This window comes from Mustela nigripes, chromosome 10 (genome assembly GCF_022355385.1).
Source record: "Mustela nigripes isolate SB6536 chromosome 10, MUSNIG.SB6536, whole genome shotgun sequence".
Classification (NCBI taxonomy): domain Eukaryota; kingdom Metazoa; phylum Chordata; class Mammalia; order Carnivora; family Mustelidae; genus Mustela; species Mustela nigripes.
Window position 1 is genome coordinate 40,270,278 of NC_081566.1, and position 21,864 is coordinate 40,292,141.

General features: G+C 54.1%; 2 protein-coding genes across 9 annotated transcripts in view; one reads left to right on the forward strand and one right to left on the reverse strand.

Annotated features, from left to right (window-relative positions):
• Window positions 1-7,384, forward strand: part of PPP1R12B (protein phosphatase 1 regulatory subunit 12B) — a 215,933-nt gene extending 208,549 nt beyond the window's left edge. For 3 of the 5 annotated variants that reach the window (XM_059413106.1, XM_059413107.1, XM_059413109.1), the window contains one exon: window positions 132-216. Coding sequence is in view for 2 of the 5 variants with exons in the window: in XM_059413108.1 (XP_059269091.1) it covers window positions 132-218 (87 nt within the window). In the remaining 3 variants the exon portion in view is untranslated. Of the gene's footprint in view, window positions 1-131 lie in introns of all 5 variants that reach the window. The other 2 variants (XM_059413108.1, XM_059413113.1) reach the window with 1 other exon arrangement.
• Window positions 7,385-10,137: 2,753 nt separating this feature from the next.
• SYT2 (synaptotagmin 2) overlaps window positions 10,138-21,864 on the reverse strand; it is a 108,097-nt gene continuing 96,370 nt past the window's right edge. For all 4 annotated transcript variants that reach the window (XM_059413116.1, XM_059413115.1, XM_059413117.1 and 1 more), the window contains 6 exons: window positions 21,096-21,215; window positions 20,463-20,630; window positions 19,947-20,114; window positions 18,493-18,610; window positions 17,397-17,530; window positions 10,138-15,975 (listed from right to left, as the gene is read on the reverse strand). In XM_059413116.1, the coding sequence (XP_059269099.1) occupies window positions 15,769-15,975; window positions 17,397-17,530; window positions 18,493-18,610; window positions 19,947-20,114; window positions 20,463-20,630; window positions 21,096-21,215 (915 nt within the window). In that variant the 3' untranslated portion in view covers window positions 10,138-15,768. The remainder of the gene's footprint in view (window positions 15,976-17,396; window positions 17,531-18,492; window positions 18,611-19,946; window positions 20,115-20,462; window positions 20,631-21,095; window positions 21,216-21,864) is intronic.

Below are 21,864 nucleotides of genomic sequence, written 5' to 3' on the forward strand. Positions count from 1 at the left end.
CAGTACCCTGCATATGCTGCCTCCGAACGCCCCGCTCGCTGGGCTGGCCTGGCCTGGCCTGGCCTGGGCAGGGACGGTACGGAGGTGATGATTCCAAGCTCTAACACACCTTTCCCTCTGTCACCCTGCAGGTGTTAACAGAACTGAAATCCGACAACCAGAGGCTGAAAGATGAAAATGGTGCCCTCATCAGAGTCATCAGCAAACTATCCAAATAGACTAGGCTCCCAGTTTGGGAGGGAAGGGGCAGCATTTGCGGTTCCCACCCCTCTTTTCCAGCCATTGCCTTCCAACCAAATGAAGTGAATGTTTTGGTGGAAGGACTTCTTTCTGACCCTCCTCCAGTCACCTCCTCTGCACCATACGTGTCCTCCGCACTCTGAATGCCCTGTCCCTCCCGTGCCCCCCACCCCCTGAGTTTATGGCAGTTTTAATTGAAGCATGATTGTGATCATTTGAGCCGTTCGAGCCATCTGGAGAAGGCCTTGGGGAGTCCACCAGGCTCAGCTGTGGGTCCCAACTCCCTGCTGCGCAGCTACTCGTCCACACTGGATTTGATCCAAACATGTAAGGCTCTACCCAAACCAGTACCCCACAGCCTTTTACACGGACCCAGTGTCCTCTGATCTAGGTGAGTCTTACGGTGGCCATTCCAGGATCCTGTCTGGGATGCCAAGGGAAACAGGATGTTGGCATAACCACCGGACAGCCTCTGGAGCTGTGTTTCCATTAGATTCCAAGGTGACCGTGACTCTGCACTGAAGGTCTCTGCTAGTCTGCACCTCTCAGGAACTGACTTTTCTCTTACTCTTTGCTGGTGTTACTGTTATTTTTTCTATCAACAACCCAGTAACATGCCTGATTCGTCTTAATTCTTATTCTTTCCTCATGCCTGGCCCCCTTCCCCAGGGCTCAGATGACCCTGGCTTCCTTATTCCTTTTCTTTCTATCCTTCTATTTTCCTTCCTGTGTCCCTCGTCCACCTTACCACATTGTGTAAGAGCTAGAACAGAGCATCTGACCTCACTTGTCTTTGGCCATTATGGAAAATCATTTCTCTTGGGGCGCTCTGGAGACCAGAAGAATTGCCTTGGCGGCACCGCTGGCCCTGTTGCAGAAAAGCCAGACCATGGCATAAGTGTCAGCCCACTGCTCTCATCTCCCACTTGTCTTCCCTACACAGTGATTTTCCTTATTAGAAAATCTGGGCTCTGAACACGCCATTCTGCCTCACCTCCTTTCGACCTTGTTTTCCTCTCTTCACTCTGGCACCTGCTCCAAATGAGAAAGGAGGTCCTTGCAAGGAGTCGAGAGCTGGGCTGGGTGGGAGGTGGACCGGGGAGTGGAGGCACACATACCTGGTGTGAGTAGACTATCTGGGGACATCTGCAACCTTGTGACAAAGAGGACAGAAGATAGATCGTGCTGTGGTAATGGTGGTGAATGTGATGATTTCCAGTGGCTAGATGTAGGGGAGAGACCATTTGTTTTCTAGAAGCAAACAGGAGAAATGACCTCTTAATAGAGGCTTAAAGGGATGGGATACTTCCAGCCCACTGACGAGAGTCTCAGAATCTTAGAGTGGCAAAGCCCAGAGGTCATTTGGTTGAGCTTTCCATTGTCATGTTAGAGGGACCCCCGCTGGGACCCCACTGCCCCAGCTCTGGCCTGCCATCAGGTAGCTGCACCTTTGTCCCTCGAAAGGTGAGCAACTCTGACAACCAGAAAGCTTTTCCTAAGATGAGTCGAGGTCTGCCGTGGGGGCTCCACACGGTCCAGTGCTGCCCTTTCATGTGACAGCCCCTCGTGTCGTTAGTCATCTCCCCTTAACCTTACTTCCAACTAGCGTTTTCCCAGCCCTTGAACGCATCCCTCACATGGCATACTTTTCCTGCCTGTCACATCTCGTCCGTCTTCCTGACGTATTTGGCCTTTACAGGCATTTTCTCCCAAGGTTGGTTTGAGTGTGCGGGTCATGTAAATCCTCCTCATTTTAGAGTGGCCCATGGTATTCAGTGCTTAGGGTGGTCCGTTCTCTTAACATATACCATCTCTGTCCATTTTTAATTTCTTTCCCCAAAACGACAGTGTAGTTCTTCACGGCCCTCTGAAATGTTACATGCTCTTTAAACCAGAGGTCCTAATTCCAGAATAGGAAACATGTCTCCTCTGGCAAGACCCCATTTTTAGAATATACAGAATTCTCTCTTCCGTTTCCAACCATTTTCCAGGAGAAGCCACTACTGATTAGGATTTCGTATGACCTTGGGAGCACTGTCAGCTCAGTTCTCAGGGAATGCTAAATTAGAGTAAAATGTTTCCTCACTTTCACTATAAACATCATCTTCATTCTAGGGAGAGGGGAAATCAACAGAAGGTGTTGACTAATTGATTCTCCTGGCACATCCTGGATATTGGGCAAGGCATGGGGGTGGTTCCTGCCTCTTTCTCAGGAACGGAAAGCTGAATTATTAGGAAAATACCCTGACCCTCTCGCATTAGATAGACCAAGTAAAAGGGTTACAGTTCCCTCATCTGTTTGTGCCTTTCAAAAGCGTGGGACAGAATCTAAAAACTCTTAGGTGGGTGTTAGGCCCTGCTGCTTCACACAGCCCTTTCACATTAAAGATGCCTTTTCTTGCCAGAAAGTTTTCCTTGTGATGAAAAATTTACAAGCTTTTCAATCTCAGGAATAATGGATTCTATGGCCAAAAAACCATGAAAGTGTAAACCATCCCAGGTAATTTCAGGCACTCTCTCTTAGGCAATTAATTTTATTGGACAGATAGACTGAATTCTGGTCCCTTCCCAGAGAATAAAATACCCTTTCCTCCCAGTTGCGTTGCCTGGAAGCCCTGGAGTGATGTCTAGAGACCCAATGGCCAGCCGTGTGCTCTCGGCGCCAACAGCAGCAGGCCTCCCTCCACTTGTGCTTTTGGTCTCTGCAGTGGCCACAGACCTCCTGTCCTCAACCTACTGGTCTGGATACCCAAGAGCACCCCAGATAGCTCAGGCTGTGTGAATACTGCCGGTCTGGCCAACAATTTGGGGCTCAGCTGTGCTGGGTCACTTTCAGACTCTTTACAGGATGGGGACGAGAAGGTTCTTGGTACGACTTTATATCCTCTGTTCTCATTAATTTGATATTTTTCAAAATCAAGCCACACGTTCGGGAGTAATGATTCGGCCATTCCAGAGATTCTCTGGCTGAAGTTTCACTGCTTCAACTGTTTGGCCTTCAAGGACTGCTTACTCTTTTCCAGATAGCTCTTGGGCTTGATGGCCCCTGTCCCAGTCCCAGTCTCCAGTGCAACAGGGTCATGCAAATCTTGGGGTGTTGCCTGTAAAGAATCTGGAGAACAGACATGCCCTGGGCTTGTGCAGTGTGCTGGGTTCTCTCTCGGGCAGTCTTGCTTGACATCTCTTGGAACCCGCCTGGCTTTTCCTATCCAGCTACAGGATGTGCTCACTTCTTTCTGCCCCTTCCTGTCTCCCTCTCCGCGTTTGAGACCAAGATACATTTATTGCTCTCTGAGGCCTCTGGTGAAGGAGGCTTCAGATCTCTGGTTTGGATCATTTCATGGGCTTCCCCGGCCCAAAACAAAACGTGCTTATTCAGTGGTTGTGCTCAGAAATGAGAAAGCTGAACCCCCATGTGTTAGCCTGTGAATTCCACAAAATCGTGCGTGAACTCTCAGGGGCTTTTAACTGAGCCACAGATGAGAGGAGAAGAAAGTCTCAAAGCCACGCATTTGGTTTGGTCTCTGGCTTTCTGGCCCCAGTGCAGCCTCCCCTAGCCAGACAGACAGACTGCCTCCCCTCAGACAAAGGCCAGCGTTTCTATCCCGACCACGGTGGCAGTCCTTCTGCAGTGGGAGAAGCATAGAGAGGAGAGATGAGCTATTGAAAATATTGCCAGTTCCTCAGCTTCCAGGTTGCTCAGCCCCACAAAAGGGAAAGCCTGAAGGATTCAGCAGCTGAGCCATGAGGCAGGGGGCAATTCCTGGTACCACCCCGCTGGTTCCACTGGAGCTTAACAGGTGACACTAGATGGGCACTGGCTGCAGTCCTTCCCTCCTGGCCCTTCCCAGGGCCACTGTTTGTGCCAGCACCACACCTAACTCTAGACACACAGCAGCCCCAAATCTTGGCCCGATTCTAACTGCAAAGCTTGCACCCCACACTGATTTTTAAGGCAAGTTTCAGCCCATCAAAGGATGTGAGTCCCCTCACCCAATAAGCAAGGCAGCTTTGAGGGCAGAAGAAGCCAACAGGAAAGGATAAGCCCCTAGGAGTCAGAACAGCTGCATTGTAGGGCCAGCTCTTAGTAGCCATGTGACCTTGGGAAAGTCACCTTCGCTGTCTGCAGAATGCAGTTTTGGACTAGATTGTCCTTAAGATCCCTTCTAGGCTTATAATTCTGTGATATATTTATTCCTGGGAAGATCAGAACATTTCTTAACTCAGAATTTTTGCTCTTTCTAATGGCAAAAAATCTTGTTTTCTTCTGGATTCGTACTGTTTAACATCAGCACGTCAAGGTTGACTTCTCATCCTTGTTAGAAAGTGAATTTAATATGGAAGGTAAAATGGAATGGTGTTGCAATTGCTTTCCCTCCTAATGGCTCGGTAAGAATATTAAAACCTGCAGAGGTGGAAATTGGAGCTCATGGGGAAATGGATAGAAAGCAATTTGTTGCAGGCAGCCTTCGGACAGGTGGTTTTAATACAGGAAATAGAGCTACTGCTTCATAGATTTCGTCAGCCTTCTCGAATGTGTTCTTCATGGCCCTTAACATCCAAAGGGCAGACATGGCCCCTCTGCTTAGCACCAGCTTACCCATAGTCTTAAATTCTGCCCTACAGCAGCAAGAGAGTTTTCCTCAATAAAAACCTCAACCTTTAGTTCTGGGGAGCCCCTCTGGGTTCTGGACTATCCAAAGTAGGAGGTTCCCGTGCTGTTCAGGGTGATCCTTCTTTTAAGCAGGTCTGCAGAGGAGACCGCTGGTGCAGGAAGAGCTCAGAGACCCTAAGTCCACACAACGGTGTGGCATAGAACAGCGCTCGGCTCCAAAGAGCCTCCTGCAGGACTGGGTGTGAGTAGAGTGAAAGGCCAGAGACCCTGAAAGTGAAGGTGGCCAGTGAGCTGCGGTGGGAAGATGGGAAGGAGGCAGAACGAAGAGCAGGGTGGAGGCTGCCAGCGGGGAGGGGAGGGGGAGCAGGGGGAGGGTCACTGAGCAGTGGAGCCGCAAGCAGGGAAATGAGTGCTGGTCCCTGGTACCCTGGTCCCTCTGCCTCCCGCAGAGCAGAGATGTTAATCAGCTTCCCTAATGGTTATCGACATTGCTCCGGAGCAGTAGACCCTATCAAGGACAGCTATTGATCGCTTGTGTTTTGATTAGATTGGAAAACAGATCAACTTCATTGCAGCCCAGGAACTGTTACTGTCACAGCTACTAGGGGGGAGGTGGTCTCTGGGGGCTGATAAAAACCAGCTCGAGAATCTTGACTAGCCTGCTAGCAACTGCAGAGGAAGAGATGCTTTCACTTCTCCTTTGAGATTTGTGGTCGAGGGTCAAATTGAGCATAGGTGTGGCTTGCAACCCAGTGTCCCGGAAGAGTAGAGGGAGTAGGTTTGTTCACAGACAGACACCACTGGTGAGTGATGAGTTGACGAATGATCTGATCTTACCTCAAGAGGTGTAACGACTGGGAGATGGCCCTTGCTTCTAACCTGCATGCACGCGCATGTGCACATCTGCTGGCCTGGTGTGTGCTCGGATCAATGTTATCCAAGTCTGTTATTCTGTTAATTCATATCTTTTGCTCTTCCCCTGCCCTTCCAATCCCCAAAAGGCTTTCTCTCTGAGCCATTCTCCAGTCCCATCTGCTCATCATTTCAGACTGTGAATCTGCCAGAGTAATAGTTTCTGTTATTTCTCCTCCAAATTTCCCCTTCATGCTTCCAGTAAACTTCTTGGGTGTCCCCTTAAGGTGACATTAGGATGCTCTTGTGTCCCTACAAGCAAAGAAACTTCTCGTTCACCCTTCCTCTCCCATCTCCCACCATTCTTTGTTCTCTGCTGTCTCACTTGGCGCTAGTGGCACTTAGGAGGTTTTCCACACATCAGCCATGGTTCCTGTTCCACTCCCATTCTCCAACCACAGCCACCACTACCCCTCTTCTAGTTTCAAAGGTCCCTGGCCGTTCTAACAGCCTCTCAGAGAGGAGGTCTGAATGGTGGGCCCGTCTGACTTGTCCGTGGCCTGGCCAGGGAGACCATGGGTAGCCGTGTGGAGCTTACTCAGTCTTTGTTCTGAGAGCTTTGACTATTTCCAGCTAGGGACAGAGTATTTTCCCAGAAAAAAACCTCAGCCCATTGCTCCCTTGCAGGAGACGAGGCAGGAGAGGCACACTGACTGCAGGGAGCCTCTGAGAGCCTCCGATGTCCCCGCAAAACCAGATTTGAGGATGAGGGGCAGATCCTGAACAGGGACACGTGAAGTCAACACTAGACTCTCACCTTAACATATCTGACCCTGTCTTCCCTCCCTCCCCCACCACTGAAGCCTGGGACAGATTCCAGCTTGTCCTCCGGTGAGGAAGGCCAGAAAACGAGAGGTGAGGGGAAGGAGGATGTAGGGGCTCAGGCACAGACCACCAGGAGGCGGGCTGCAGGGCTGCGAGAGGGTTCTGGGAGGTTGCAGCAATCCAGAAGAACGCCACTTCCGCCTAGAGTCCCTTGAGCCTTTGAAAGACTGGGCCTGCCACCTCACTGGCCCCCAGGAAGGGCCATCATTTCCCCGAGGAGGGACGAAACCTGTTTCATCCTTGCTCCCCCGCTCCTGGAGAAGATACAGCCTGTTCTCACGGGACTCATGCAGACTCTGGCGTTGGCTTCATGGTTTCCCTCCCTCTGTTCTTCCTTTGCCCTTGACCGTGATCAGTTAGGGGTGAGAAGAGCTTAGAAGAACCACCCTGGGGTCCTCATGCCTCTCCCATTTTAGGGGTTGAATTTTGTGTTTTCTCCATTCAGTTCACCCTTCACTCCCGACCTTACTTCCACCACAGTTAAAGCACCAGATGTAAGTTTTTCAGCTGACTTGTACGGATTAACTTCAGTCCATTGTAAATACACCTGGGGTGGGATAAGGGCATTTAGGGAGGGGGAGCCAGATTCGCTTTGTGAATTGAATGTATTTTTATGCAATTTTGAGTGGCCTTTCAACCCTGAGATGAATGATTTTGTTTTACTGGTTGTTATTATATAGTATTATTAAGTATTCTGTGTTTGAAAGTTTGGGAGTAATATTCACATCTATATGATGCCTGTAAACACGACCATATTTATAAATGAGTAAATAAAACCGTGTTTTAACTTTGTGACTGTGTCTCCACGGTTAAGGAAGTGGGGTCTATAGACTGTCCCATCTGGGGCAGCCCATTCCAGGTTTACCGGGGTGGGGGGTGCTCACCCTCCTGCCTCTGTCCCAGGAACAGCCAGGAGTGAGTCACTGTCACTGAAAGCGGGATCTCTGGAGTCAGACCAAGGAAAAGCCGAGATTGGACGTTCAAAGGAACCATTCGAAGAAATGAAGATTCCCGGTGTTGAGCGACTCGGAATACGGTGATTTCTTTGCGGGGAGCAAGCTCTGTGACTGAGGGGCGGAGCCGGTCTGGATGGACACTGACACGCTCGGGCACACGGGCAGAGGAGGGCTGGAGAGGCGGCGGCTTTCTTGGGCTCCTGGAGGTCGCCCAGCGTTCCCCCTCAGCCCTCTGCTGTATGCATAGTGGTCTTCGCTAGGCCACCCTGTGACTGAGGAGAGCCGAAACCACGCAGCAGCTTCCGGCGACCAAGCTGCGGGGTTACTGGAGGTTAAATCCGAACTCCCAGCCAAGCAGCCGTGTCCAGGGGGGCGGCCGCTCAGGCCCCCCGGCCGGGGGTGCAGGTGGGTGGCCAGGTCTGACCTCGCTCAGCCAAGGTTCGGGTCTGCTTTCTCCATCCAGCAAGCCCTGCCTCCAGCTTGGCTCAGCCCTGTGTTTGCCGCCAAGCGGAAATCCCTGGTCACTGACTTGGCGCAAGCACCGGGAGGAAAGATTCTTTTCCCTTGCTGTCACCCAGCTGCTCGGAGCCCAAGCAGCAACACAACGAACATGACGTCATGGTTGAAGAGTTCAGACCTGTCCTGGGGCCCGAAACAGAGGCAAAGCAGCATGTGTGATGTGAGGGCCTTCGAAACCACAAAAATCCTTTCTCCTCCTGTTCTCCCCCGCTTGAGCTGATGAGGACTTGTTCCCGGTCCTGGTATCCCCTGGCAAGCCCTCTGCAAAGGGGAAGAGCCCATGGCGGAGAGCTCACGTGTTCAGCCAGGAGACCCACCACTGGCAAGTCCTCAGCCCTCCAGGCTACCCAGCCCACCCTGCTCAGGAGCTAAAGCAGCAAGCCCAGATCCGCCTTCTGGTCTGGGTGCCGTCGCCGCCTCCTGTGTCCGCACCCGACAGGCAAGCTCAGGTTTGGGCCCAGCGGCCCCGCGCCCACTCGGCTGCCCTTAGACACAGCGGGAATCTCAGCCAGGGGGAAGCTCTCGAAATGACAGAGATCTGGTCCGTCCTCGAGGCGAGGAGACAGGTCCACAGGAGGGAGCGAACCAAGGAAGGGGCCTCACCCTTGCCAGTTCTTAGGGGTGTGGACCTGCGTGAAACCTTAGAACGTAAGAGACTCCATTCTGGGACTGACGCTTCATCGTGCTTTCAAAAACACGTACTGAACTACTCAACTAGGCAGAGGCACAGGCCTGAACACTGGCCTGCTGCCTCCACATTCTTTTTTTTTTTTTTTTTTTTTTTTTAGAGAAAATAGGCAGAGAGAGAGGGGGAAGCAGGCTCTCTGCTCAGCAGGGATGCTGAGGCAAAAGCGGGGCTTGATCCCAGGGCCCCGAGATCATGACCTGAGACGAAGGCAGTGGCTTAATCCACCGAGCCACCCAGGCCCCCCTGCCTCCACATTCTTGATAACAGTCGGACCCTGTGCAAAAGATTTTCCTAGAACCGACCGTACTCGGAAAACCAACTGTACAATGTGATTCTATCCTCCAACCATAATTTTTAGAAAACAACTTGTGTGCATTTCTTAATACTTCCAATCTGCTGATAAAAACCTCAGGCTTTTACCCTTGAAGGGACACCGCCGGTTTGCTATCCGAAGCTGGGTCCCCTGAATTGCAATTCTAAGACCCCACACAAATGCCTTTGTTTTATTTCAGTTCACCCTCTTTTCCTTCTCAGTAGGGGCGGTTGCTGCCCTACTTTCTCTTTTCTTAAAATTCTGAAGCTTCCTCCTTGGCCCCTAACATCTTTGCCTCAGTAGTCAAAGACATTACAATGGGGCAATCGAGGACTTCTTAGGCATTCTCTCTTTTCAAACTTCTATTCCCCAGGCCCAGGTTCCGTGTCTGAGCGCTCGCAAGGTCTGTTCCCCCAAGCCCGGCCCACGGGAAAGGAATGGAGGATCCCCCAGCCTCCCAGGCCCCCTCCCCCAGCACCACTGCCCTGACCCTGTCACGGGGATGTGTGCGCCCCACCACCCATCACAGACTGCATCCCCAAGAAGAGAATGAGCCTCAGGCCCCTTGCACTGCTTCCCTGAAGGAATACGCTGGCCTCAAGGCCAGGTTCTCCAAACCGGCTCCCCACACGCACCCACCACCCAGACTCTCAGGAGGCAGCTCCTGCCAGGCCCCTCCCCGCAGCCCAGCAAACACAAGAGACAGCCCCCCACCCCCAGGTTTCTTTCAGCTCATTTCTTTAATAAGGAGACGCAGCTCATTACAAAATAACATTTGACAAGAGATCAGACAAGAACAACAGAGTCCACATAAGGGGGGTGTGGAGAGCATTGCCAAGCAGAGGAGGTGGGGGGCGAGGGGTCGGGGCGAGGGCTACACATGTGTCCTTCTTATGAAGACAAAGGCAGGGTTCCTGGCAGGGTCGATGCATCCCAGCGGTGACCTGAGGCAGGCTAGGGTCTGCCCCTCTGGTTTTGAAGTTTTCAGATCCCTGGGATTTCAGAAGCAGCAAATCAAGTCCTTAGAGGGGGAGGAGTCAGGGCAGAACAATCAAGCTTCTTTGAAGAGGGTCCCCCCCCCCCCCCCGCCCCCGAGTCCTGATGGCTGAGGAGGGCCAGGTGGAGAGACCCCCGACCGCTTGCACCCAGCTCTGCCACTCCACCAGGCCGGACCCCCTCAGCTCTTGTCGGCACTGCTGTCTGCCGTGGGTGGGGACAGCGGGAGGGTCCCAGAGAGCGCTAGTGGGAGGCTGGGCTGGTCTTCCCTCCTCCAAGATCCCAGCCCACCCGGAGACAGTCCCCAGCACCGGGATCCCTGGGACTTCTGTGTGCTCACGAGTCATGGTTTGTGAAGGGCAGAGCCCACCTCACCGCCTTCGGCCTTGTTCTCCTCAGGTTTTTGTCTCTCTTCTCCCTCATGCTTATTGGTTGCCATGCCTCAGGCCTCCTGGCATTTTCCACACAAGTCTAGTCTGCCCTCGCCGGTGCCCTTGGGGCGAGGACCTGCAGGCTGGAAGCTATGTGTCCGTCCTGGTACAACACAGTGACGTGGGACCTGCAGAGCCCCCAGCGCCCCCACCCCAATTCTCTACCACAGGATGCTCCTGGCTGGGGCTGCCCTGGAGAGCTGACAGGAGGGTCTGCAGGCCACAGGCCACCGGCTCTTGGAGGGAGCCTGCAGGAGGGAGCATGGTGGGAAGAGGCCAACCCATGGCACGCTCCAGTGTACCCCCCAGAGGCCCTCCCCCATTGCCACCCACAGCCCCTGAGCCCACAGGGTCACAGAAGCAGGGCTGGTTCTGTCAAGCCCGGATGGTGATGGGAACCTGAGCCGCTGACTAGCTGCTCCCGAAAATCCCGGTGGCTTCCTCAGTGCCCTTTGAGAATGTAGCCAACACTATGGCATCCCCGCCACGGCCCCGTCCACGCACGGGGTGGAGATGGAGCTGGACTGTCAAATCCAGGTGAAGGAGCCCGCTCGGGCAGGGCCAGCGGGGACGCCTCCTGGGACTCAGCCAGAACCCCTGGACGCCATCCGTCCTACGACACGGGGCTGAGAGAGCGGGAGGGGTGACAACAGGTGAGCCCTTCACAAGTGTTCTGTGGGGAGCCAGTCAGAGGGACACGGGGGGCTCCTGGGAGGAACCACGGGCAGTCTCCTGCAGGAGGCTCCCTTTATGGCTTTTCAGTTAATTCATACAGTGGGAGGAAGGGGCACACCGCACACACACACACACACGGGACACAGAAGCTACTGGGACAGCAGACACCAGGCTGGACACAGCACTCAGTATACTGAGGGTCAGCTCGGAGATGGGGGGATGGGCCTTCGGGGCGCCAGGGGTCCTCCCACGTCCCCGAAGGCAGGGCTGGGGCTGGTGCCAGAAACCGGCGCCCCTGGCCCGCGGCTCCCACTGGGGGATTCCTGATGGGGTGAGACAGGGTGGGGCTCGGGGACAAAGACTGGACATGACATAAAATCGAAGGGGCAGCCTCAATGAGGTGTGTCAAGTGGGATCGAGGTCAGGGGTCGGGGGTACTCTCAGCGTATGGCCATGCGGCTATTTACAGAAAGTCAGAGACATGCATGTTGAGTAAACAAGACTCGGTTCGTAGGTTTATAGGTCACTATCTTCTTGTCTATCTAACTAAATGCACATGGAGAGGGTCATGAGGCTCAAATGGCTTCAGAAGGTTCTTGTTTTGTTGTCACTTAAAAAATAAAGTATATTCGTGTGTCTTCAAGTCACAGTGTCCCCTTCTCAATGTTGCAGCTCGAAAAGCAGGTTAAGTAAGATCCTCAGTGACCAGTCGTCTCTGGCCCCCCGGGACTGAGGGGAGAGGGGGGAAGTGGTCATAGAATGGGGTGTCCGATAAAACAGGATGGCCAGTTAAATTTGAATCTCAGATAAACAACAAATCCCTCTTTGTATCGTATGCTCCAATTTTTGCCCAAGACATACTCAGGCTTTAAAATTATGCATTGTTTATCCCAAATGCAAATCGAACTGGGTATCTTGTATTTTTTATTTGCCAAATCTGAGAACCATGTCGTGGGGCTCTGGGCCACCAAGGTCAGGCCTTGGGACTCTTCCCTGCCTGCCACCAGCCAGGGCTCTGAGAAATGACCCCCCACCGAGCCTCAGGTGGGAAGGGGGTGGAGGGTGAGGACAGAGTAGAGGGTAGGAGGGCAGGTCCCGGCTCAGTCTCTTCCTACCTAGGCGTGGAGGAACAAAGGCCAGCCTCTCTCCGTATATAGTTGGGTGAGACCAAGAATTAGCATACATTAGCATCCATGGAATCTCTCACTCCCAGCCCCAGGGGAGGTTTCTCAACCTCTCGGGGAGCTGGTTTTACCCACAGGAGGACCGCTGCAACCTCTCTTTTCTCTCTCACTGGAGCCCTGGGCCAGCAACATCAGCCCAAACTGATTCTGCAGAAACCTAGCCAAAGATGGTTTCCTGGGAAGAAAAAAAAAAAATCAGGATCTGAGGCTGTGCTCTAATCGCGGCCGGCCCACCCTCCAGCTGAGGGATCCCTGCAAGGGCACTTCTCCCTGTCTGGGGCTGCCTGAGCGTCCTCTACCTTACTTCCCCCCAGACCTCAGCTTCCGCTTTCCGAAGTCCAAAAATCTGGCCACAGCTCTGGTAGAGTTAGCTTCCCCTCTGGAATGACTTCCAGAAAGGAGAGGACCAAGTTCTCTAGTCTCCCCCAGTTCTGGGTGGGACTGGGTTTGGGTCTTTATGATCTCAGCCCTTTGGAAGAAAATCACTCCTATGCTAGGTCCCTGTCTGCAATAGACTTTGGGCGTGAAAACGCACAGCCGCAAGAGACCTCCAGAACCCCTCACTACTAGCCAGACCCTAACTCTGTCCTACTTAGGGATTGCATGCCAGCATCCTAACATCCCCAGAAATAAACCTGCTTGGCAGTGAGGGTTCAGAACAATGCTCCGTGCTTCGGGTAACATCCTCACTCAGGTGTGGAAAACTTACAAGCCTAAGTATGTTTACCAGCCTAGTTCATAGACCTGGATAGAGGCCCTCACTAGGATGGCTCCTCTTGGCCAAGAGCCCATCCAAGGACCGGCAGGAACCTAGGCGGGTGGGAGGGGGGAACTGTTGCCTGAGAGACACTCAGGTCTCTCCCTGGGTCACACTGGTGCCAACACCCAGTCTCTCGGCAACATGTCCCCACCCCTCAAGCCTGCTCACTAGAGGGGGGTCCAGAGTAACAAAATCCAGCCCCTGTCTTCTTTCTGGAACATCACCCAAACCCACCATTTCCTCTCCTCCCCATCAGGAGAGTGGCAAATCTCGGGCTCTGGAAGGGCTAAATGAGGTTCATGGGCACAGAAGAATCTCAGGGGGTAGAAAGTACATCAGGAGAGGCCAAAGAATGGAGGTAAGGAAGATGAGATCGACAGGGAGGTCCTATGAACAAGGATTGTGGGATAGAGCGGGGAGAGAGACCTGAGAAAGCACCAAAATCCCACAGCTCTGGGGATGGGAGAAGAGTCCAGTGACTTCGGATGTCCATACCAGGACATCCTACGCTGCCCTCAGCCAGATTCTGAAGGCACCCTATTTTCCTACAACTCTCTACTATGACCACAACTCCGGTCCCAAGGTCCAAAGTTCACAGTCCTTGTCAGAGTCCTACCTTCTCATCATTGAGTACACACCCACACTCACACAGGGTCCAGTAAAATACAATCTCCCATGTACCAAGGGCCACTAGCAAGGAGAAGGGTCTCTGAGAGATGAACAAGGCTGAGCCCTGCTTCCCAGTCTGTTTCTGGTGGAAGTGTTCCCTCGTCCCCAACTCTAAACAAAAAAAGTTGGTACAACAGAAACAAAAAACCTTTCTTTTAAGAAAATAAAAAGACACTCTGCACCTTCTTCATGTGGATCCTCATAGCCTGATTTTCTCTAACACTGTCCATCTGTCTCAGGTACCTAGAGGAAGCTGAGGTGGCCCAGATGGGGCATGACAGGAAGTGCTGCCATTTTTGCCAGGAAAGAGGGAGATCCCCAAGGTTCTGAGGAAGCTGTGAGTATTCTGTGGCGAAGAGATGACAAGGGCCTCAGGGCTTCATGGTTGGAAGAGAGAGGCTGAAGGCTGAAGGAAGGGAGGCAAGGATGGGAGAAAAGGGCGGAAGGAAGTGGCGCTACCCTCAGGCCGTGTGGGGCCTAACTCCTTGCCCAGGCTGAGTGTTTGGAAGGAGGCTCAGTGCAAACTTGACTAACATATATATGGCTTTTTATCAGTGTTGGGGACAAAAGGTGAAGAAGGAATGGGACACAATGGAGCGTGGGATAGAAACCCCCACAGCTGTCCTCCACCTCCCATTTGGAATGGATATCCTGCTTCTTGGCTTTCATAGAGAGAAGCCTCCCTAAGAAACGGTAGGATGGGGCTCCCCACAGGTCTCCCTGGGCCACGCCAGCTACCCATAAGCTGTCTGGCGTGGAAGGCAGAGGAGTGGGTGCTGGGGGGGACTCTCAGCACCCCCACCCGTCTCATCCGGGAAATCTCGGCCATCTGTCCACCATCGTCCCCCTTCTTACCTGGACCTCAGGGGAACTAAGAATACTTAAACCTTCCTTTTAAGAGTTCTCTGGCTCTGTACAGATAACAGTCTTCAGATAGCATTGCTCCACTTAGATTAAAAGAGAAAACAGAAGCAAAGGCATGATGGGGAATCAATGCAAATCAACCGCATAGCTTATATTCTGGAAAGGGAGAAAGCATCTGTGTTTCCCACTGGAAGGGACTGAAGAAGATCCAGGAGTTTCATTTGGTCTTTCTAGGTAATGGGTCTTTGTTTCTTCATAGTTTGATGTTAACTGTCAACAACAGTGAGATCCCAGGAGTGATGGTCCCTTGTTAGAGCCTGACCGATCTAGTAATAGTTCATGTCCATGAATGTCCCAGAAACCATACTTGTGGGGAAACCATGCCTGACGGGAGGAAGTCTATGATGGCATCAGGGGTTTGGTCCTAGTTCTGGACAAATCCAGTCTCCACATCTTGCCTCCCACACCCACCCACAAGGAGTATGGGAGTTTCTGGCATCTGGCCAGGATTCTGAGCCCTCTCCACGAGTTGACAGATCTTCCACTTAGACAGTGGAGGTCTCTTCATTTCAGAGTCCCTGAAGAGCCTTCTCTTCCCACACAACTTCACTGTCCATGGCTCATTCCAGGAATGCAGAGAGATACTCAAACACACACACACATACACACACACACACACACACACACACACACACACACACACACACACCTTAGGCCACTGTGTTGCCTTTCCTGTCAGGAAACAGGATGTGCTGCCATTTTGTTGGTCCAGAACGCTCGAAAAACAGGAAGTGCTGAGACTTTCTGCCAGAAGAGGGCCTCACTCAGGGTGAGGCTTCAGAGAAGCTTTGAAGGAGTGAGAGGGAAACGTGACAGGGCATGCAGCAAGGACAGCTCCTGGGACGATGAAAAGAGCCAGGCTTCTCTTTCACCTGTTAGGGGACTCTCCTCACACAGCCTTCAGAGGGAAGTTGGTCTTTAAAAAGAGATGAAGGAAGGAAAAACAAGGACACAACCACAAACAAATGAGAAAGAAAACCTCTAAGGTCGCATAACTGAGGTATTGATAGCTCTGGATCTTGTCAGTGTCTGTCACGGCGCAGGCTCCCGGCCACTGCTGCCTACTTGTTCTTCCCCAGAAGCGCGTCCACCTCCTCCTCAGGCTTGAGTGAGTGCCACTGGGCGATGGGCCTCCGGGGGTTGGCCAGCATGTCGGACCAGTGCCGCAGCTCCGTGCCCGTGGCGTTGCTGCCCACGAAGATCTTGCCAATGGCTTCGTTCTTGCCCAGCTTGTCATAGTCCAGCACGGTGACCACCACCTGGACTTTCTGTGAGGAAGCAAAGGAGGGGAGGAGTTGGCAGGTGAAAACGAGCGATCACGTGACCGAACTTCTCCTCTTCCCTCCTCTAGTCCAAATGCTTGGCAAGGAGAGCACCTTGCTTCCCTTTCTGGCTCCAAAAAGGCTGGACTTACACACAGGCAGGGGCTGCACCTTCTGGAAACAGCCTTTGTTTCTACCAATAGCTACTTACTGAGCACGTGCCATGCTCCGGCCACTGCTGAGGGCCAGGGGATGGAGGGGGGTGAGGAAAAGGGAAAAGGCAACATCACCTCTAACGAAAGCAGCAGACACGTACTCAGAAACATACAACTCAAAGTGATAAAGTTTACGCTAGAGAGGTAAGTAGAAGGTACTATGGGAACTCGGACAAGGTGACCGTCCTCCTCGGGTCAGTCAGGAAAGGCTTCACAGAGGTGACACAGATTCACTGGAGGGGGACTGGGCCTGGCTGGGGGGCCGCGGCAGGGTTGGGGGGGGTGGGATCGTGAATGCCTGAACCAAGGTGGGGGCAGTGGGAACGGAAGCAGAGGCCAGACTGGAGGCGTTGAGGGGAGAGAATCAAGAGGACTTGGTGGTCAGTCGGACTGACTGAGGGGACAATCAGTGCCTTCCTCTGGCCTGGCCACCCCTGCCCCCAGCCCTTCCACCCCTCCCCCATCTCAGGCTCATCCTTTAGGACCAAACTTGCTCTGGGGAGCCTCAGCTGAGCTGTTCACCGTGCTCTGCGGTCACACACACTGAAGCCCCATCTCCCTGGATCTCAGTGGCCTGTTCCTGCGGTCCCTCCCGACTGTGAGGTCCTCGACAGTGAGGACTGTGTCTTCTACACCTGTGTTTCTCCGGCATCTCATGAGTTCCTGGCACTTAGGGAATGCTCAGCGAAGTATGTTGGATAAATGAGGAAGGAAAGAAAAAGGACAGAGGGTCTGAGATGATGCCCAGGTCTCTCACTTAGCGAGCTTGCTGGTAGGAGGCAGGAAGGAGAGATCAGAGAAGGGAAGGATGGAGGAAAAGAGGGGAGAGGAAGGGGGCAGTGGGGGGAGCTGGGAGCAGACCTAGGCAGCAGCAGAAGTGCGGGAAGGATGACCAAGGCGGGATGTGGCCGGGCCAGGAGGAGGCTGCCGCCCACCTCCTCGGCAGCTCAACCTCACCGGCCCATCGCATACTCGGGTGCCCCCTGGTTCTAAAGGAATGACTGGTAGAATTGTTTTGAGTTGTTCGTGTTCATCTCTGAAACACTCTGGAAGGAGGCCTGGGAAGGAGACCCCAGGACGGCACCGTGAGAGCCAGAGCCCTCCCCGCAGATCGAGGCGGCTCCAGGGCTGCGGGGGAGCTCCCTCACGCCCCTCGAGGGCACCTCTGCCGCCCCCACCCGCCTGGGCCCCCGCGCCCGGAAACGCGAGCACCTGAATCTGCTCAAAGGGGATCTCAAAGCTGAAGGACTCGTTGAAGTAGGGGTTCAGCGTCTTCTTCTTCACTGTCGTCTTCTTCTTCTTGAGCCTCTTGCCGTTCTGCATCAGGTGGATCTTCACGTAGGGATCTGCGCAGGGAGAACCGCGGCCCCGGAGAGGCCCCCTCAGTCCCCCACCCTCCCACCAAATGCCCTTGCCCAGAGCATCCCCAGGCCAGGGCCAGGCGCCCAGCAAGCCCGGAGGCACAGGTGGCTGAGTCCCAAGGAAGCAGAGTGAGTGTCTAGTTCAGGGACGACAAGAAGGCTGAACTGGGAGGACCAGCGCGGGCTGACTGGTTGTGGCTGCCTGGAGCACTGGATGTGGGCCATTCCTGAGACTAAGGCTTCTTCCGGAAGGAGTAAAGTGGTCATGTGCTGCTCTCTGTCCTGGGCAGGGGACGGGGAGGCATGCCACAGGCACCACACACATCTGCCATCCCCGATTCAATCCAACCCTCCAGACCTTGCAGATGAGAAACTGAGGCCCACAGAAGGGAAATGACGTGTCCCTGGTCTCACGGCTGGTCGGTTACAGAGTAGGGGACCAGCCGCCAAGCCTGATTCCCTGCAAGGCACGACAGAGACAGCATGCTCCCCAGTCCCAGCAGACCCCATGCCATGGGCCAGCTCCACTCCGAGTGCTCCCCACCCCGCAGTCCCCTTCCAAGGTAGAGCCGGCAGAGCCTCCCCTGGAGAAGTGTCCCAGATGGTTGGTGATAGGACAGAGACGCAAGATATGGCCTGCAACCCATCCGCTTCCTACACATCCCTGGGAGAAGCCATTAACTCATCCGGGAGATAAGACTCCGATCATTTCCTCCACAGCCCATACTGCCTGGCATCTCAGAGTGGGGGCAGGGCACCCTTGAAGAAAGGAGGGAAAGCCAGGCGTCTCCTGTTCCATGGTCCAGCCCCAGGACCCACAGCTGCTCAGCCAGCCTCTGGGTCCGGGTACAGGAAAGAGTTCCTGGAACCAGTGCAGGAACGGAGGGCTCTGGGCCGTGACCGGCTCGCTGCTGCCACCCAATGGCAGCCAGAGGCCCTGCATGTACCTGAAAGGCCGCCCACGTCCATCTTCTTCAGGTTCTTGGCCTCCAAGATGCAGACAGTGAGTTTCCCGGCTGTGGGCACATAGCGCAGGGAGGTGCAGATGTCGCCCAGCTTCTCTGGCTGTCCAGGGGCAAGAGCGGGACTCAGGATCTCTCAACCATCCCGCCATTCACCCCCCTTTTGCTGAGACTGGCGAGACAGTGGTCCTCCCCAGCTCTCTCGGTCCCCAGTCCCCATCCCCATATCTGTGATCTTTGAGGTCTCCTGGCCTCCTGCTCCAGTTCAACAAAGCCTCTGAGAGTGGCACTGCAGGAGCCATGGCCTCCAGAGTGAGAGAAGCAGAGCACAGGCTGCGGGTGATCATAGACTCAGGGTGTGGGGTGTGGCCCGGCTCCTACCCCAAGCCTAGGGGAGGTGGGAAGGAGTGGGTGTGGTACACTGGAAAGGGTTTATTTCCAAGGACACTGGGAAACTGTCTCAGAAGTCTTCCTCCCTGATTCCTCTGTCTTTGAGGCCACTCAGGGTCAACCATTCTGCCTGAAGAGGGATCTGCGGACTTCCAAGCACTTTGCATCCCTTTTCTTGGGTGACTGTCCCCAGAATGCTTTCACATAGGTAAGTGGGGGTTCCTTGTGACCAGTGAAAGTTCCAAAGTCCACAACAATTTAGCACTGCGGGTAGGGGGAGAGCCTAGCGCTGGTGGGTCCTAAAAGCTCTGCCAACACCAGGCCAGAGTCAAGCTGCTCAGAGACGAGGTGCTCAGAGATGGGGCCACTCGGGCCAATTCTGACCTCTTCGCTCTCAGCTCAGGTGTGCTGGGCCTGCCTTCACCCAGCGTGAGCCCCAAGGGAAGGAAGGGTGTCGTAAGTGTCTCTTCTCACCTACCCCCCATTACCAGTACTGCACTGGGCACAGAGCAGGGGCTTGGCCGAGACAAAGGACAGATGCTTGGAAGGAGCAGTGGCTAAAATGGAATGTTTGGCACAGTATATGGCACACAGGTGTTTAATAAATGTTGGGTAAGTGACTGAGTGCCACAGCAGTTGCTGGGAGGGCAAGCCCCCATGCTGAGAAACTTCTATAATAAACGTGGGCTTTCCCTGTGGGTAAACTGAGGCACAAAGTCAGGAACCCCCTGGCCCTAATGATAGCAGAACCTTAGGAGTAAAATAACAATGGTGTTCTCCTTTACTTGAGCACCTACTAGATGCCAGATGTCTACTGGGTGCCAGGGGCATTACAGAAATAGGTAATTCTTACCTGTAAAGACAGACTACAGGAGAGAAGCCAGGTCTAAAGAGATTAAGTGACGTACCCAGGGTCACACAGCTCTGGCTGCAGAGCTGGGATCCTAACCCAGCCCACCCACCCTAAGGCCGCCCTCTCCCTGTCGTGCCAGTAGGTGGCAACCCAGGTGGGCAGCCACATTCATCTTCCATCCGGTCTCTCCTCTCACCTCCTCCTTCTCCCCGCCCTGCAGGTCTCTCCACTCCTCGATGGGCTGGCCAAGGTCCACGGTGTTCATAGGCACCTTTACCTCTCCGATGATGTCGTGTTTGGAGAAGCGGTCAAAGTCGTAGATGGCCATCACCAGGGTTTTGCCTCCTAGCTCCTGGTATGGCACCTGGAGGGCACAAGCAGGATCAGAGAGGGGTCAAAGCAACTCACACACCTCCAGGGGCTGCTGTGGGCGGGACCCTGGGTCTGAGCTCTACTCCCCCTAACCCACGGGACTCCCCGCAAGTTTGCAGAGACAGAGACGACTTCGGGGTCTAGGGGAGACGAGTGTGTGTGGGAAGGTGGGATATCACCGTCCTACAGGAGCCTGAGTAGTGACCTCACCCATAAGCCCACAGTCCAACCTGCCACTGCTCCAGCCTGAGCTCATTCCAGGGCCTTAGCCGCAGCCAAGGATGAAAGAAAGGACTGAAATGGAATTGGGATCAGGGAGGGAACTTTCTGATCGCATCACCTTGAAGGTGAAAGTTTCATTGAAGGCAGGGTTCAGGGTCTTCCGATGGACTTTGGTCTCATATTTCTTCTTCTTGTCTGGAAGAAGGAAGACTTTGACATAAGGGTCTGAGGTGCCTCCCATGTCCAGGGCGGGCAATTCGGCAGCCTGCAGAACGCCGACGGTGAGCTGTGGAGAGAATGAGAGGGGCCCTGCGTCTCGGGACTGCTCCAACACCAGACGCTGTCCCGGACCCAGCACGCACCAACCCTTCTTCAGTGCTGGGCGGCTGTGGAGGCGGGAACAGGGTGGTGCTAGAGAGGAAGACCGGTCTCCCACCCCAAGAACTTGGCATGACATCGGTGGATGCCGGAGCTGAGAGGTTAACTGATTTACCCAAGGTTGGTAGGCCAAGTTCACGGCAGAGCCCATCCGAGCCAGGGAACCTTCTCCAGAGCACAGTGGTGGCCAAGGCAGTCTTGGGGTACATGCCTGTGATTTCCAGCCCACCCCACTCCATGAAAAGGAGCAATGCCTATGGGCCGAGGCGGGAGTGAGGTGTGTGGGAGTGTGGAGCTGTTTCTATCCCCTTCCCACCCACATCCCAGCCCTCTGCTCCAGCCCCCACTTTACCCTCCAGCCAGGTCCTCATACCTGGTTGGCCTGGAAATCATAATCCAGGGAAAACTGCAGTTTGCCCAGATTCTCTGGCTCTTTCTCTTCCTCTCCTTCACCCTCTCCCTCAGTCAGGCCAGTCTCTGCGTCGTCATCATCCTGTGGGGGCTGGGCAAGAGGATGGGCGAGTTAAGAGGAGAGAGAACAGAGCCTGGCCAGTGCAGGGCCAGCGGGAAGCCAGCCCCTCCATGCAGACCCTGACTCGGAGCTGGGTGTGGAGCAAGGAGTGGGAATGTGGCACTGCCCTGGGGGACTTGCTTCTGCACAACCCCTCAAAGCCCCCAGGCAGCCCGTCAGGACCCCAGCCTGTGTCTGGAAGATGTGGCTCTGGTTTGGGTGTGCCCCCCTCCCTGCAAGACACAGTCCTGTGAGCCCAGGCACCATGCCAATGCTCTAGGGCTTCTTGAGGTGGGGGTAGGGTGGGGGGGGGGGGGTTCCCCCGGCCCGCCCCCCCCCCCCCAGGGCAAGACTTACCAGGAGCACAGTCCGGGCATTCAGGAGTATGGAGAGTCCACAGAGGTGAGAAGGGAAGGAAAAAAGGATGTAAGAGAAAATCCTATAGCTCAGACCAGCCCCTGAAGTCACAAGCACCTGGTGAGAGCAGACTGGGTGGGCTACATCCAGATCATTCTTGGAGTCTTGCCTACCCCCCTCAACTGTAAACTGCAGGCTTCCTTTGGGCAAGCGCCGTGCGCGCGCGCGCACACACACACACACACACACACACGCATACAGGCAGGAGTATACG